This window comes from Rosa chinensis, chromosome 1 (assembly GCF_002994745.2).
Source record: "Rosa chinensis cultivar Old Blush chromosome 1, RchiOBHm-V2, whole genome shotgun sequence".
NCBI classification, from domain to species: Eukaryota; Viridiplantae; Streptophyta; class Magnoliopsida; order Rosales; family Rosaceae; genus Rosa; species Rosa chinensis.
Genome location: NC_037088.1, coordinates 20,627,710 through 20,644,824, shown reverse-complemented (window position 1 = coordinate 20,644,824; position 17,115 = coordinate 20,627,710). Strand labels below are relative to the sequence as shown.

The window sequence follows — 17,115 nt, the reverse complement described above, 5'->3', positions numbered from 1 at the left end:
AATAGTAGAAACAGCAAACATGAAAGGTTATGAAATAGCCTATTCTGATGATGAAGAAGACGACAGGTCAGTCTACTCTGCCTGGTTTGAAGAAGAAGAAGAGTCATCAGATGAGTTTGAGATAGATTCTGAAGTAGAGTACTTCAAATCCAGACAAATGAATGTTTTAAGAATCAAAAACTGGGAAGAAAGCAAGACAGAATCCTTCATGTCTTCTTAACAGGTGAACCCTGGTACATTCGTTTGTGACTACTGCCTATGTCACGAAAAGAATGGTCTCCCTATGTTTTGTGAGGAGTCTAAGAAGACTTATCACAAAGAATGCTTCATAGCTGAAGCAAGAAGAAAAACCAAGAAAGGTCTTGTCAGCCAGTTGGTTGAGCAAGAATATGAAGAGTATTTCGCTGAGCAAAAGGCGAAAGAAGTTGAAACTCTGTTCCAGGAAACTATAGAACCTTCTTCCTCGAAAAAGGAAGAAATCATCGATGAAGAAAAAATCGATGAAGATATTGAACTGGTTGAGATACCAGAAAATGTAGAACTGGTGAAACCACCAGAAACTGTTCATCTCTTAGAATGACAAGAAGATGCTGAACGACAAGAAGATACCGCAACATGGGATCTACTTGGTCAACCATCAGGAAAGTTTGACTATAAAGTCAGATATGACCCTCCGGCATGGTTCAGCAATCCAAACATTCAAGAGATAATTCCTACAGATTGGGATGATGGTGCAGACAAATCACCCACGCAGGAAAATGTTCCAGAAGAATGTAAACCATTCATTCCAATGGAACAAGCTCAAGAAAATGAGCTTCATCAATTTGCAATTCTAGATGAACTCTGGAAAGAAGACAAGAAAAAGTCAGCTACTGGTGTTACATTTGATGGAAGCCATCTTACCATGAAGCAAGTAGCAAAAAATGTTCATATCACCATTGGTCGAGGAACATTTATCATCCAGAATGTTTGGCAATCTGAAGGCCAAGGATCTGATTTCTTGTTGGGAAATGATTTCATTCTCCAACAACGATTCATTCAGGATGAAGAAGCGATAGGCTTCAGGAAAGGAGAACGGGTGTTCTGGGCAGACCGACTCACACAAGCAAAAAGTGTGGTAGGTCCCGGTTTTACTACTCAATATCAGAGATCGCAACAGAATAGTGGTGATCTTACCCCCTACAAGCCCAAATTTGAGCCTATACTCCAAATCAAACAACAACAAGAACTGCTTGTTGAAGAATCTTCAGAAGATGAAGAAGAAGAAACTAGTGAAGATGAAGAAGCTAGTTTCATCCATGAGCACAACCTCAAGCACTTTCAGAACAAGCTTGAGCCTCAGCAAATTCCCACTCTTGAAAAAATCAAGAAACTACTCGAACAGAATGTGGATACAAATCCTCAGAAGTTTTGGGAAAAAGACCCAGTGGTCTGTGAATTGAGATTGCATGACATGAACGCTATCTGCCATGTCAAACCCATTCCTCAGTACAAAGAGGAAGATCAAAAAGAATTCAGAAGTGATATTGAAGATCTCCTGAAGAAGAGATTAATTCAACCTTCCACTAGCCCTCATCATGCTCCAGCATTCTACGTGAGAAATCATGCAGAGAACCTACGAGGAAAAGCTAGAATGGTTATTGACTACAGAGATGTCAATAAGAAGACTGTCAAAGATGGCTATCAGATCGCTCAAGTTAGAGTGCTGATCAACCAGCTCAGAGGAGCCAAAGTCTTTTCGAAATTCGATGCAAAGTCGGGTTTCTGGCAGGTCAAGATGCATCCTGAGAGCATTCCTCTCACTGCATTTGGAACACCACAAGGTCATTACGAATGGTTGGTAATGTCTTTTGGTCTGAAGCAAGCTCCCTCAATCTTCCAGAGAAAGATGGACAACATCTTCAAGCATGTAGCGGAGTTCTGCGTCGTCTACATAGATGACATCCTGGTCTTCTCCAAAAACAGAGAAGAACACATGAAACACCTCCACAAGGTAGTAAAGCTGATAGTTCAGCATGGAATTATCCTAGGCGAGAAGAAAATCTTCTTTATCCTCGATGAAGTTGATTTCCTAGGGATAAACATCAAGAATGGAGTCATAAAGCTCCAACCACATATCCTTGAAAAGATCTGGAAGTTTCCAGACAGAATTCCTGATGCTAAGAGTCTAGAGAGATTCCTTGGTGTCATAAATTATGGGAGAGATTTCATCCCCAAAATCTCAGGGTTAACAGCAATGTTATCTCCTAAGACAAGTTCCAAAAGAAAATGGAGCTTCACTGAAGATGATGAAAAGATCGTGAAGCAGATAAAAAATCTCTGCAAAAACCTCCCTCCTCTTCAACAACCAGAAGAGAACGATGAAATTATCCTCCAAACAGATGCGAGCGATAATTACTGGTCCGGTGTTGTTCTGGCGAGAGCGCCTGGAACTAACATTGAAAAGATCTGCAAATTTTGTAGTGGCAAGTTCAGCCCTGCAGAACTGAATTATCCCACAGGGGAAAAAGAAATTTTAGCTGTCAAGAAAACGATTTTAAATTCTCCAGCATATCTTGGAAAGCACCGATTGTGCCAGAGTAAAGAATTTTAAAAACTTTAAACTTGACAAAGCTGCTGATAGAGGAAGATTAGCAAACTGGCAATTATTTCTTAACCAATATGATTATACTATTGAATTAATTGCAGGTAACAAGAATTATCTTCCAGACGCATTGACCAGAGAAATGGCATTGTTCAGCCAAAGAGAAGACGACGAAGGTCGTAATCCCAGAAGCAGAAGAGCTGGGAAAGAACAGGAACCTGAAGAGGATCCAAAAGAAACCAAGGAGAAAATCCTTAAAAGGTTTCTGCTAAGCTCAAAAGGCTTGGCCTCAACTGATCAATCCCAGGGTAAAGGATTGGCTAGCCCGTCTCAAACGGCAGACGGTAAAGGCACATCAAGACCGTTGATGGCTGCTGCTTTGCCAAAAAGCAGACCAACTCCTAGTGGAGTTATCAATATTTTTAATTATGAATTAAGAACCTTTGACACTCCTGTGTTCAGAACTGGCAGGAGACTAGCTTATCACCAGAAGGCAATCCTGGATAATCTCTTATTTGCCTTTCAAGAAAGAAGCAGTGGTCTGATGTTCCCAGCCCTCTTTGCATTAGCTGAAGAGCTTTACGCAAATGGTAGACCACAAGGTGAAGAGCTTCCTACGCAGCAGAGTGCTGTCAGAAAAGAAAAACAACTCTCCTTCCTGGAAAGTCCAGAAAGTGCTAAGGTCCCTATCATGGCACTCAATGAATCAGACTGGCATGAATTCCATAGTCTGATAGGAAGGCATAATCTAGAGAACCTAGTTCCTCCAACTCTCTTTATCGTCGCAGGACCATATGTTGGAAGATATCTGGTAAATGTTCAGAGTGAACATCCCCAAGAACACAAGATTTGGCTTGTTGAAAATGGTTTTGTTCATAATCTGTGGACTAAAACTAACGATGATCTAAAAGGTTTGCCGCTAATTATTGTCAACACAATCAAAAATATCAGAAGAAAAGACTGTACACTTCGTCTGAAGTTCAGATCCACTCCTCCAGAATGGATCCAAAAGGCAAACGGTGAGGTTGAATATATTCCTCCATATCATTATGTGAGAATTATTCAAAGAAGATATCTTCAACCCACTACTATAAAAACTGCATCACACAACGGTGGAAATCTGTTGTGTGATGTGCACCATGTCTGTCGTCTATCTCGATGTTGTGTGATGAGCACACTCACACAACGGTGAAACACCGTTATTTGAATATCATAGACACAACGCATTGCTTATAACCGTTGCACCAGTTCTGCGCATGCCAATGCCAGAAATTGGATGCGGCACATTTTCGATGGTGATCAGACAACAGAAGTAAGTACACGCCGTTGTTGGTTAACTTCTCACACAACAGAAACATAACACTCAGACAACAGTAGTAAGTACACGCTGTTGTTGGTTAACTTGTCACACGACAGAAAAATATGGCGACTGTTGTTGGTTGTTCCTTCACACAACAAGTATCATAAGTAACTGTTGTATGTGTGAGGCTCAGTGTTGAATTCTTCACAAGTCATACAACACATTGTTTTTATACCGTTGGGTGATTTAACATTGGACAACTGATACATATTTGTACTGTTGTGTGAGTACTAATGAGACAACAAAATTTTATAGGGACCGTTGTGTGATTACAAGTTATTTGTTGTGTGATTAACGACATATTCGTATTCATACCACGTAATTTAATTCACTATTGTTCATGCATTATGGATATTGTACCTGGAATATTTGCACAAATATAATGCTCAATATATATTACGTAATGAAGTACTCTAATTCAAGCGTCTAATGTACCAAAAGAGCTAGCAGCCTTTGTTAATCATCTATACATTCATGTATCCACACCATAAAACCAAAAAAGAAGGCATTCTAGCTAGCTTGATAGCTGCTACATCCTAGCTAACATTGAAAAATAGCAAAAGCTGATACAAACAAATCTTTGCAAGAGAAATATTTGCGACTAAAGTTCTCTCATACTTGCATAGTGTAGTGCTAAGGGAGCTGCACCTAGTGTGTCGGGTGGATGCTCCAGTTCCAACTTCTTTTTCAAAATGATCTATTTGAGCTTACTTGACTTGAGCTGCTCCAACTTTTACACTTCAGCCTCAACCTGCAGAAAGAAAGTTAATACTATTAATTAGCTCAACATATTTCTGCTCCAAATATTGCTATAGATCTATACATATTTATCAATCATCCATACATTCATCTATACCATGTAGCAAAAATAGAAAGCATTCTAGCTAGCTTTGATGGCTGCTGCATTCTAACTAACAATTAAAAAAAGCAAAAGCTGATACAATATAAAACATGCACATATGCAGGTCATTCTCAATGCAAGGCAGCCTTTCGCTTATTTCAGCTCTCATACTTGCAAACAACAAACTATACAGGTCATTTCTGTCACCAGACCATCACATGAGGATATACCACTAGAGTTTCAAGCTTAATAATGAAAATCAATACCTCCAAATCCAAACTTACAGTTCTATCAATATAAATGAAAGAACATACTTACATTTGAATGTGCAGTGAAGTTGAAGTACTGAAATAAGGATACCATATTTACATTTGCATGTTGTGCCTGTTGATTAGTACCCTGATTAAGAATACCATATATTAGTTCCCATATGTTATACATCAATTATATCAGCAAGTCAGCTGAAAAAGAACATTCATGTGAGGCATGCAACTCACCGGTTCAATTAAGAAGACATTCCCTTTCATACATAGACTGACACACTCACTTCACAATTACATACTTGCAGTATCATGAAAGTGCCTTCTACAGACAAAACAATGACTAAAATTACCTAAACCTACCATGTTGTATGAATTTGTTTTCTTTTTCTTTAGTTAGTTCCCAAAGGAGAAGCATAAATTTCGTAATTATCAATGACACATTCCTATAATTAAGTGTCGATTTCTTCTAAAGAGATGCATGAGTTTAGACCTTACTTTCAGAAGCAGACTGTGGAATGCATTTCACGCTAAATACTAGGAATGATGTTACACTCAGTTTAACAAGAACAGAAACTAGAGGGGCAGGAAAAGTGGAAATACGTAAAAGTGAGCACATATTAGAGGCAACTGTGTGCTCAATTATGTTACAAGATGGTAAAACTAAAGCATGGATGGTGATAATGTTGGCTGCTCACTACAACATTTACATTCAATTTGCTTATTCCATCTTCTATGCATTATATAGCATATAAGTGAAGAAGAGTTTGAGGGGAGAAGTGAAAGGTTATGGCCGAAACCGCGGCCATGGCCGCCGTGAAAAGTGTTTCCCCCTCCGTCGAACAAATCAGAGAATTAGGGCACTGTCAATAGAATGGATAAGAGGTGCCATGCTTTCTCCCCTTTACTGAGGCCGGGGTACAAGATCTCGCCAGACTCGATCTCGACCTCTTTGAGCTTGCCGATGGCGCCGGTGGTGCTCACCACTGTGTAGTGCATCGTGTTCTATGGCTTCTGAGCAAAAACACAAGCCTGACGATGCTGAGTCTTGTGACGACGGTGAATCCCAAGGCTTCCTAACGATCTCGCCCTCGATTTAGAGTCATATTCGTTGGAGTCGGAGATCTGAAGAGTCTTAAAGAGCTTTGGCAAAGGTGTAGTCTTCAGCATCTCTTCAATTGACACTCATTTGAAAGCGAGGAGGAGGCGGTGTGGGGATTTGGGAGCGAGGAGGAGGAGATTTGGGAATTTGGGTCAGTATATGAGGAAGAAAGGTGAAGTGAACCCAGGCGAAGGAGGACTGAGAGAGAGGCTTCGGGAGAGGAGAGAGGTTTTTTTCTCTCTCTTTTTTTCTTTTGAACGAATATGGCTAGGGATGTGTCATCAATAAAAACATGAGTAAATTTGTAAGTCCCTCCCACAACAGATAAGTAAAACACTGTCGTATGAGTGTATTACATAAAAAGATAATGCCAAAACAAGGAGGGAAACATGCCGCCTATTTGAGCTAAAATGAAAATTTTCCCGCTCATGTTCCTCATTCAGACAATAGAATGGCTACAATCCGTTGTACAATTTTTGCATCTTGCACTAGATACACCTAGTAGAAATTGTAACCTAGACATTCAAGCGAGGTTTCTGAAAATTTGGCGCTCAGCTGTCTGTCATACAATAGAAATAACTAAAGCGTTGTACCTTGTAGCACAAATTTCATTGTCTCGGGATGGAGTTATGACTTGAGAGTGGAGGGAAATCTGCAGCAAAATTTTGTAAGATTCAGACAACAGACCATGCTTAATTGTGTTGTGCAATATAGTTATGAGGAAAAGGTTATCAATTTCCTGACATTCACACAACAGAACATGATTAATAGCGTTGTACAAAGCAGTTCACATTAACAGACAACAGAGGATCTTTGTTCCGTTATCTGATGGGTGTTGTGTGATGCACTTTTTGTAGTAGTGACCAGCTTGTGTAGCATACAACGGCCAACCAAATTCCAGCATCCCCTGGATGAAAGCCATGGCTTTTGACTACATCAAAAAGATCATCTCTGAAAATGTCAACAATACCTTCCTGGCAGCAGGAGAAAAGACAATCATCACTGCTTACGATCATCCTGACGTAGTCAGCAGTGACTTATTCCTATCTCTAACCAGAAAAGAGATAGACTCGACAATGGCATGTATGCGTTGGGTGGAAAAGCTTGAAAATGACAACCACCACAAGATGTATGTTGATACAGACGTCGAGGACAATGCAACAACAACTCGCATGGCCCAGGCAGACAACAACTCCTTTGTCTTTGGCCACCAATCTGAAACAGACGAGAACATGTGAAGCTACAGGTGAAGAATCAGCACCAAAAAAGCAGCTGTAGAACTTTAGACTTTTCTAAAGCTACTTTTGCTTTTTCCTTTTCAAAAAGAAAAGGACAAGTGAAAAACATTTCATTTCTCACCTTTTGCTTTTCCCTGACCGACCTCCACCAGCAGGAGCACTCAGAAAAGCAGAAGCTCACGGAGTTGTTCTGTACATTTTTATGTTTTGAATTCGAGTTTGAAGTCCGCTCCCTATATAAGGAGCTTTAGCTTCTCTTAGAAGGCATCGAATGATAGATTCGAAAAATCTCATATCAGTTAGAAAATAGAATAAGCAGTGTGCTTCCCTTCCTGTATAGAGTGTGAAGTAGTAAGCTTCTATTACAAGTAAGTATCTAATCTCATTCTTATGGATAGCTAAACAGCTTTTGCTGTTTACCTGAGAATGAGGCTCTGATTGTTTTAAGGTTATATGTATATTTGAATAAATAAATTCAGATGGATGTTCACCCACTTCTTTAAACGTCATTATCTGCAAATAATATCTTTATCATAATTATCTTTGTCATTCATAGTTTACTATGTAAGGTTTAATATTCGAATGCATGCATCCCATGGAAATCTAAAGTTCTAAAAACTTTACTGTTCATTTGAAAGAATCAGTTTTAAAACAGAAAAATTAGGACAAGCAGCAGTGATTCCGCCCTTTGAGTAGCCGCTTAGACAAGGAGTCGTTAGGCGAAATGTGGCATGTTGAAGGCTAGTCTTGTTTTTGTTTTGAAGTTTTTTTCTGTTCTTTTTTGCTGAATAGAACTGTAGAGGAACCTAAAGGTCAACATAGGATACAAAAGGCATTTGTTTATCTAAACCATCCCTGTTAGTCTTTTTCTATCAACAATAGTGTTATATCAAAGTGTTGGGCAGTTGGGAAAAATACCAAGGCTTTTTGGGTATACGGGAAAAGACCCTATTTTAATCTAGGTGCAATATGGTTGTTTTATTTTAGCAATAAAACTATCTGTGCCTTAATGAAATATGATTTTTCCTTGCTCATAAGTTGTGGAAATATTTGATTATTCAACTATGAAGGAAATATTATATATATATCCATCAGTTATGTGATCTTCCAGGATGGGATTAATTCACTACTACAAATTTCCCCAAAGCACACTGATTTGAATTAGTCCCTATTGGGACAAAGCACACTGATAATAGGGGCTAATGTCATTAGCCACTATGCAGCTACTAATGATATATCAGTCCCCTCTATTAGAGGTGCTATTGGGACAATCCATACTGTTAAAACAACAGTGGCATACCAAAACCCAATGCAACATAACCTTTTTCTCTCCCATTGTTATTGTATCAGTGTGTTCTCAATGCCACCAACATCAGTGGCAAAACTTGGGGATGTATTAAAAAAAAAAAACAATTTGACCCAGCTACAACTACGTATTTCTGTAGATATACTGTACAATTTGACCCAGCTACAACTACATGTTTCTGTGAAGTTTTCCCTCTTCGAGGCACCCATCGCTTGCGTTCACCAGTAAGCCCTCCCTCTGCAATGTACCTGATTGATTAACAAATCGGTCAACACCACAATAACAAAATTATATCTGTACTTGTGTGCTTTCTGAAGTTGCAATGTGGGTTCGATCATAATTACACATTTCATGAAACTAAAAGAAAAAATGAAACATAAGAAAGCAAAGCAAAGCACATGAACCAATACAGACCTGGCCATGTAATCAATCTCATGTCCAAGTTCGGCTTCCTCTTGCAAAGGTTCAACCCTTGAGCTCACCAGTGTTTGATACTTTCTGCTCAAAATCCTAGCTCGCTGTGGAATTTGGGTCTGTCTTAAAACTCCAAGGACTGATGTACTAAAAAGTCTTTAGTAGGTTAGAACTCTCTAACTAAAAAGTTCCAAAGTGCACTACATATCTAATTATCTCATAAGGTGATAGTTTGGAAAGTGAGGAGGGATTTGACTTAAATTAATTGGGATGAATTCCCTTCAATGGAAGGCCAAGGTCATCCCTGGTAAAGATGAATTCAGAACAATATCAAGAGGATTCACTGCGAACTAGAATGGCATGTAACAATTTAAAATGTTTTAGACAAAAAAGGAAAAAAGGAAAAGAAAACACGATTAACATTTACATAAGTACTTACGCATAGGTTTTCACATTAGGCTGCAACCGCTTGTGGTCTTCAACCATCATGCCAAGTAACTCATCAACATCTTGCACTCTACATATCATTTTAAAACAATGAGGGAATGACCAGTATCATAATAGAAACCAAAGAAAATTGAATCTTGAACTTGAAACAACAACTAATTTGTCAAAAATTATAGAAAAAGATATTTTAGGCAGAATAATATGATTGTATTGATACGTTCATCATATATACAAAACACCTACTTGTACAGCTAAGCATCTCCAACAAGTCAAGAGATCAATAAGGAAGGATAACTAATACAATTACAATTGAATGATAATTGATACAGCACATTCTAACAGATCAATCCTAATCATACCAAGATACACTATCAATATAATTGAATGCCAAGATACACTTTCCAACACTCCCCCTCAAGTTGGACAGTGAATATCAATGACTCCCAACTTGCACATGAGCTGTTTGAACTTTTCTTTGCCCAAAGCTTTTGTAAACACATCTGCTAATTGTTGTGAAGAAATTACATATCGAGTAACAACTTCACCTTGTAAAATTTTGTCCCGAATAAAGTGACAATCCATTTCAATATGTCGAGTTCTCTCATGAAACATAGGATTTTTTGCAATGTGTAAAGCAGCTTGATTATCACAATACAAAATAGCAGGACTTGAAACTGGCATATGCAAATCTGCCAATAAATAACGCAACCAAGTAAGCTCACAACATGTACCTACCATTGCTCTGTAGTCAGCTTCCGCACTTGATAAAGAGACAGTCTTTTGCCTCTTAGACCTCCATGAAATTAAAGAATTTTCAAGGAATACACCATAACCAGAGGTGGAACGGCGAGTGATAGGACAACCCGCCCAATCAGAGTCATAGAGTGCCCTCAAATTTAATGAATTATGGAAATGGAGGAGCAAACCTTGACCAGGAGCTGATTTTAAATAATGAATAACTCGAAGAGCGGTAGCCAAGTGAGGTTGGCGTGGTTCATGCATAAACCGGCTGAGAATATGAACAGAATATGTGATGTCGGGTCTAGTGATGGTCAAGTAAATCAATCGACCAACTAGACGCCGATATGCACCAGGGTCTTTGAGCAATTCTCCCTTGTTTGAAAGTTTGCATTCTTCCATGGGAAATTCAACCGGCTGGGCTCCCAAGTATCCACTGTCTTTGATAATTTCCAAGGCATATTTGCATTGAGATATGTAAATCCCTTTCTTGGAACGAGCTATTTCAATGCCTAAGAAAAATTTCAGATCACCAAGGTCTTTGATACGGAAACGATTATGTAGAAACTGCTTTGAAGCATTAATAGACACAATGTTGTTTCCAGTGATCAAAATATCATCCACATAAATCAACAAGACAGTAAGAGATGTACCATCTTTTCTAATAAACAAGGAATAGTCGGCTTTGGATTGAGAAAAACCAGCATCAAGAACAGCCTCTGTAAACTTAGAAAACCACTGTCGAGAGGCTTGTTTAAGTCCATACAACGACTTGTGAAGGCGACACACAAGATTCTCCCCCTGTTGCCGAAGACCAGTAGGAGGAGACATATATATTTCTTCCAATAAATCACCATTCAAGAAAGCGTTATTAACATCGAATTGATGTAAAGACCGATTCAGACTGGCAGCAATAGCAAGAAGACAGCGAACAATGACCATTTTTGCAGTGGGAGAGAATGTGTCATGATAATCGATGCCAGCAGTCCGTGTAAAACCCCGAGCAACAAGGCGAGCCTTATATCGCGCAACAGACCCATCAGCGTTGCGCTTGACTCGGTACACCCATTTTCAATTGATGGGGCTTTTTCCAGGATGCAAAGGGACAAGACTCCATGTCTGATTATCAGTAAGAGCTTGAAGCTCAGAATTCATAGCCTCTTGCCACCTAGGATCGGCTGCAGCAATTTCATAAGAAGTTGGTTCCTCATCCCGACTAACAGCAGCAATATAACTGAGATGTTTAGGGGAATACCGATTATAAGAGATGTAGTGACAAAGAGGATATTTCGTAACAGGCATAGATTGAGACGAGGCCAAGGACAATTGGTGTGGAGGCAGCATCACCTGCGAGCAAACGTAGTCCTTGAGACGGACGTTGGGTTTGCGAGAGCGTTGAGAACGACGGAGTGGATAAATCAGAACAAGAGGAAGAGAATCGGGAATGACTGGATCGGCCGGCTGAACATCCGGTTGGTCGTCAAGAGGATCGCCCGGTTGAACAGGCGGAGCAAAATTGGGAAGATTGGGTGGAGTAGAGGGAGGAGCAGAAGGAAGCGACTAGATTGGGTCGGTTGACACGGGGGGAGGATCGTGTGAGGATGAAGGCGCGGACGGTGGATTGGGTGAGGCGAAAGGATCTGGAACGCTAAAGGAGAAGGATTGGGAAAAGGATCAGATACGATAGGAAGAGGAATGGGCTGGGTCGGTGATTTTTGGACTGCTGGGTTGACCTTTGGTGAATGATAAAAGGTATCCTCAAGAAAAATGACATCCCGATTAGTGAAAATTTTCTTGGTTTCAATATCATAAAGTTTGTAAGCCTTTTGTCCCATAGGATAACCAAGAAAAATACATTTTGTAGCATGAGGAGAAAATTTTGAAGATGGATTGACTACGGTTGCAAAAGCAATACAGCCAAAAACTCGCATACGAGAATAATCAGGAAGTTTATTGTAAAGAAGCTCAAAGGGTGTTTTCTTGTGAAGTAATAAAGTGGGAAGGCGATTAATGATATATACAGCGGTAAGGACACATTCCCCCCAGAAATGAATGGGTAGATGAGATTGGAAGCGAAGAGCTCGAGCAGTTTCAAGGATATGTCTATGTTTCCGATCGACAACACCATTTTGTTGAGGTGTATATACACAAGAGTGTTGAAAAAGAACACCTTCTTCAAGGAAAAATTTTTGTAACGAAAGAAATTCAGCCCCATTATCAGAATGAAGTTGTTGAACTTTTGTATTGAATTGAGTGTTAACATAATGGAAAAGCTGACGGAGTAAAGTTTGTGTCTCACTCTTATGATGCATTAAGAAAACCCACGTAAATCGGGAAAAATCATCCACAATAGTCAAGAAATAAGAAGCACCATAAAGTGAAGGGGTTTTATAACGTCCCCAAATATCACAGTGAATAAGGGAAAAACATTGCGATGTTGAAATTGAACTAGAAGGAAAAGGGTGACGAGTTTGTTTCACCAATGGACAAATGTCACATTTATGACTAGAATCAAAATTAAAATTAAGCAAATTATGAGCTAAAAATTGTAAACGAGCAGAGGAAGGATGACCCAAGCGGCGATGCCAAAGATCAGAAGAGATAATCAAATTGCAAGCAAAATGAGAAGACAGAGAAGTTGAAGCCAACGCCACAAGGTAATAGAGATCACCACGTCGCTTACCCACACCAATCATCGTCCTCGTAACCAAGTCCAGTAAAATACACCACGATGGAAAAAATGTCACTGAACAATGTAAATCATCAGTTGCCTTTCCAACAGACATAAGATCAACTCTAAAACTTGGTACACAGAGGACATTATTCAATTGAAAAGAATCATTAAATCGAATTGAGCCAGTCATAGTAATTCTAGCCATGTCTCCACTAGGTAAAGAAACTGGTGCCAAAGAATGGTGCTTATTAATATTCATCAATGATGTAGGAGAAGAAGTAATATGATGAGTTGCTCCACTATCAATTATCCAACGATTGGGAGCAACTGGTAACAAACCTGAAGCATACTCAGAGACTGAGGCAGTAGCGGCATTAGCCTGTGGAGTGACAGGTTTGGGAGTCAAGGCACTAAGTATTTGAACATATTGGTCCTCAGTCAAATTGGGCAAAGAGGCCTGAAGTTCCTGAAAAGTAGGATTGAAATCCACCTGATTTGCAGAAGGATTACCAGATGCTGAGTTTGAGGAATTTTTGTCATTGCCTTGACGTTGGTGTCGTGCCTTTTCTTTACTCTTGGGATGACTAGGAGGATATCCAATCAACTTGTAGCATGTTGCCTTCCTGTGGTATAGATCACCACAATAAGTGCACTGAAAAGGCTCCTTGTTGCGTGAATTGTTGAATTGATTCCCATCAAGTTGATTGTTTTGCCGAACCCTAGTCATATTAGAATTGCCACACACAGCCATGGCTGCTGTGTTTGACGGCATGGTGATAGCAGATCCTAATTTTCGTTGTTTTTCTTCTTGCACAACAGAAGCATAGGCTTGACGAACTGAGGGTAAAGGATTCATTAGTAAAATCTGACCTCTTTTACCTGAATACGACTCATTGAGTCCCATAAGAAACTGCATCAGCTTGGTACGATCATTCTACGCACCACAAGTACATGTTACTGAATTAAAGGATGCAAGCTCGTCCCATAAGCCCTTTAATTTTGTGTAATATGCCGCAACAGACATTTGACCTTGCTCAATCTTGTAGATGTCACGTTGAATCTGGAATATACGAGGTGCGTTGCCCAAGGAAAACCTCTCACGAAGATCTTCCCAAATAGCATGAGGGGTGCCACATGAAAGGACAGAATCAGATATCTTTGGTTCAAGGGAATTTAGGATCCATGAAAGCACCATGTCATTGCAACGCTGCCAAAGAGCATGCTCATCAGGATTCAAAGCCTCATTAGGTTCCTTGATTTTGCCGGTGATGAAACCTGTCTTGTTCTTGGCACTCAGAGAAATTCTCATAGCACGGTACCAAGAGTTGTAGTTGTCGCCATTTAATCTTTTTGAAACAAGAAGCAGACCAGGATGATCTGAATGATGGAGGAACAAAGGATTAGCTGGATCAACAGAGGATGAACCGCTAGAATTTGAAGACTCAACATCGTTTCCAGTCGTGATGTTGATGAAAAAGAATCAAAACAAGAGAGAAGGTAAAAACGCAGCAGATGCGTTGAAAAAAGAAAACAAAGAGCTAGGACGTATCCTGCTCTGATACCATATAGAAAAAGATATTTTAGGCAGAATAATATGATTGTATTGATACGTTCATCATATATACAAAACACCTACTTGTACAACTAAGCATCTCCAACAAGTCAGGAGATCAATAAGGAAGGATAACTAATACAATTACAATTGAATGATAATTGATACAGCACATTCTAACAGATCAATCCTAATCATACCAAGATACACTATCAATATAATTGAATGCCAAGATACACTTTCCAACAAAAATCGACATTATCAGAAAAGAAAAATTGAAAGAATACAGTATAAAATGTAAAATTTCAAAATTTGATCTCTCAAAGAATGAACTTTGCTTTGGAACGACAACTATGAGTCAGCAGTACATTGTCACTTGAGCAATACGACAAAGCCAAGAGGCTAATCCGTGTCTTATATCTATCATTAGCACCATTATCATACTTATATCCATGAAAAATAAGAAATGCTTGGACTAGTAAATAAATTCATCCATATGACACCAAGCTGACTGCTAAATTAATCCATTGCATGCAAGTCTGACATGTTCATTTCATAACTTGAGATTGCTTTGTACAAAATGTTACAGGTTACAAATATTCATAACTCATAAAGAGACATAGCAGGAATTACTTGTGGCAACAGAAACTACCTATCATAAGATTCAGCTCTGGTATATGCTTGGATCACCCAATTATGTCTCTGTATCAGGTTTCATGTATTCTGTTTTGTAAAGAAAACTATAAGTATAAACCCTAAAGAACATAAAACAAAGGCTTTTTGAGAAGTATTAAACTTGAAGAAACATAAATACAACCCTGCAGCCAGCAAAATGTAGAAATCATATATAAACACAAGTAACATTTGGCCTAAATTACAAACACAATGTAAAATCCAACCAACAAAACTATCAAAATGAATTAAAGTCTCCTAAGAAACATAATCTTACATGTTTCTGGGCAGCTTTTCTTTGCTAAAAATCCTTCTTCTTTGGATTCCATACATCCTCTTTATAGCTGAAATCAACATACAAAGCAAAGAACAGATGAAATTATTGCTTTGAAGCATAGCAGTGAAGAATTATTGTTGAACACATTACCCTTCATATCTGCATTGACACAACACAACTTTTATTGATCAACTCAAATAGAATATAAATCCTTTAAAAGCCAGCTTAAGCCATTTAATGATTACACATCCAAGAACAACTATATATCCAATTTCCTATTCCAAGAGATACAAGGACATAACCCACAAAAGCCGAGTACTGATGAACATGGAAGCAATTTCATCAATCTTCCTTTCACCATTCATTCAACAGGCCAATAACTTACAAAGCAACCCAAGAAAAACCAAACAACAACTCATAATGGGAGCTGATAAGAATTAAATTGTTTAAGCAAATGCTATATATACACATACACTAATTAGACTTTTGGAAAGCTGAAACCTTTACACGTTCTTAACCAAAAAGATGAAAATCTACATGTTCTTTTCACTTTCTTATGTTAAATAAGTCTCTGTAAAACCTGCTTTATATCTTTTGAACAAATCAAGTTTTATAGATCTGCAGATCTATGAAATTTTACAACACATATCAGCTACAATATTGTCAAGACCCACAAGATAAAAAACAACTTAGTCTCTAGACTGCAGAAAATGCTAATATAGGCATATAGCTACTCAGTGTCTTCATTGTCATATAACTTTATTAACATCTACCTGCACCACCGAGTATATCCAAACAACCGTCGGCGTCGGAGAATGATACAACAAATCCAGATACGCCACTCCACCACTAACAGACCACCAAAGCTTCCTTGATCTCAACAGACCGCTAGTCTGATTCGAAAAAAAATATCTTCAAACCAAGAACAGGGAAATCGAAGAGGAAGAGCATGAAGAGAGGGCTTGGTCATCTATGGATCCAGAACAAATGGTTTTGGGAAGTGACACCAGTTCAAATCTGTTGGTTGAGAAGGAAGAGAATCAGAGATAAGGTCTTGATCTCAAAACGAGCAAATCACACCTAGATGGTGGGTATGCTTGTTTGAGGTTTCATAAGGCAGAGAGGGTGAAACCCTACTTTGAATCTTTGTTGAAAGGGGAAGAAGAGAGCCTTGCCAAAAAAGAAAAAAGGAGATGAGTGAGAGACGAATTGTGTGGCTGCTCTCGTCCAAGAGGAAGCCTTATCTTCTTTCTCAAAAAAAAAAAAAAAAAAAAAGGATAAGGCTGTGACATTGTGCGGCGTGCTGCCAGCCCACTTCATTATTTTATTCCCCACTTCTTGTCTTTGTTGGTAAACAGTTGCTTCTCATCAGGGGCTCTTTCGGCCATTTTCGTAGTAGTATTGCAAATCACACCATTAACAATGACATATGGATTAAACAAGTAATTATTTGTATGTACTGTACACAATTACACACTGATGATCAGTGAGAGGGAAAAAAAAACTCACTGATGTTTTATATCAGTGTTATATTATTCATTTTAGGACTGATGACTTTTTGGTGGCTAAAAAAAGGGTGCTAATGGGGAAATTTGTAGTAGTGATTGTGACTGTGTTGTGAGCGGTCATTTACAAATCCAAGATTCAAAC

The 17,115-nt window shown here is 38.9% G+C and overlaps 1 protein-coding gene and 1 long non-coding RNA gene across 6 annotated transcripts; both read right to left on the bottom strand.

Moving 5' to 3' along the window:
• Positions 1-4,561: 4,561 nt before the first annotated feature.
• Positions 4,562-5,347, bottom strand: LOC121051644. The gene is made up of 3 exons (XR_005806331.1): positions 5,283-5,347; positions 5,104-5,184; positions 4,562-4,695 (listed from the first exon to the last, which is right to left on the bottom strand). It is a non-coding gene; the product is annotated as an uncharacterized LOC121051644 (long non-coding RNA).
• A 3,355-nt stretch (positions 5,348-8,702) lies between these two features.
• LOC112187905 lies at positions 8,703-16,684 on the bottom strand. 5 transcript variants are annotated; one of them, XR_002931249.2, is made up of 5 exons: positions 15,466-15,534; positions 15,169-15,271; positions 9,545-9,622; positions 9,106-9,252; positions 8,703-8,939 (listed from the first exon to the last, which is right to left on the bottom strand). XR_002931249.2 is itself a non-coding variant. In XM_040514359.1 (5 exons), the coding sequence occupies exons 2-5, from the start codon at positions 15,519-15,521 to the stop codon at positions 8,732-8,734; spliced, it is 438 nt and encodes a 145-aa protein (XP_040370293.1). In that variant the 5' UTR covers positions 15,522-15,532; positions 16,223-16,684; the 3' UTR covers positions 8,703-8,731. The 5 variants fall into 5 exon arrangements, 2 of the variants coding, with proteins under 2 accessions (XP_040370293.1, XP_040370292.1); XR_005806323.1 differs by having other exon boundaries at positions 9,106-9,409; positions 15,169-15,239; XR_005806322.1 differs by having other exon boundaries at positions 15,169-15,239.
• Between the last annotated feature and the right edge of the window lie 431 nt (positions 16,685-17,115).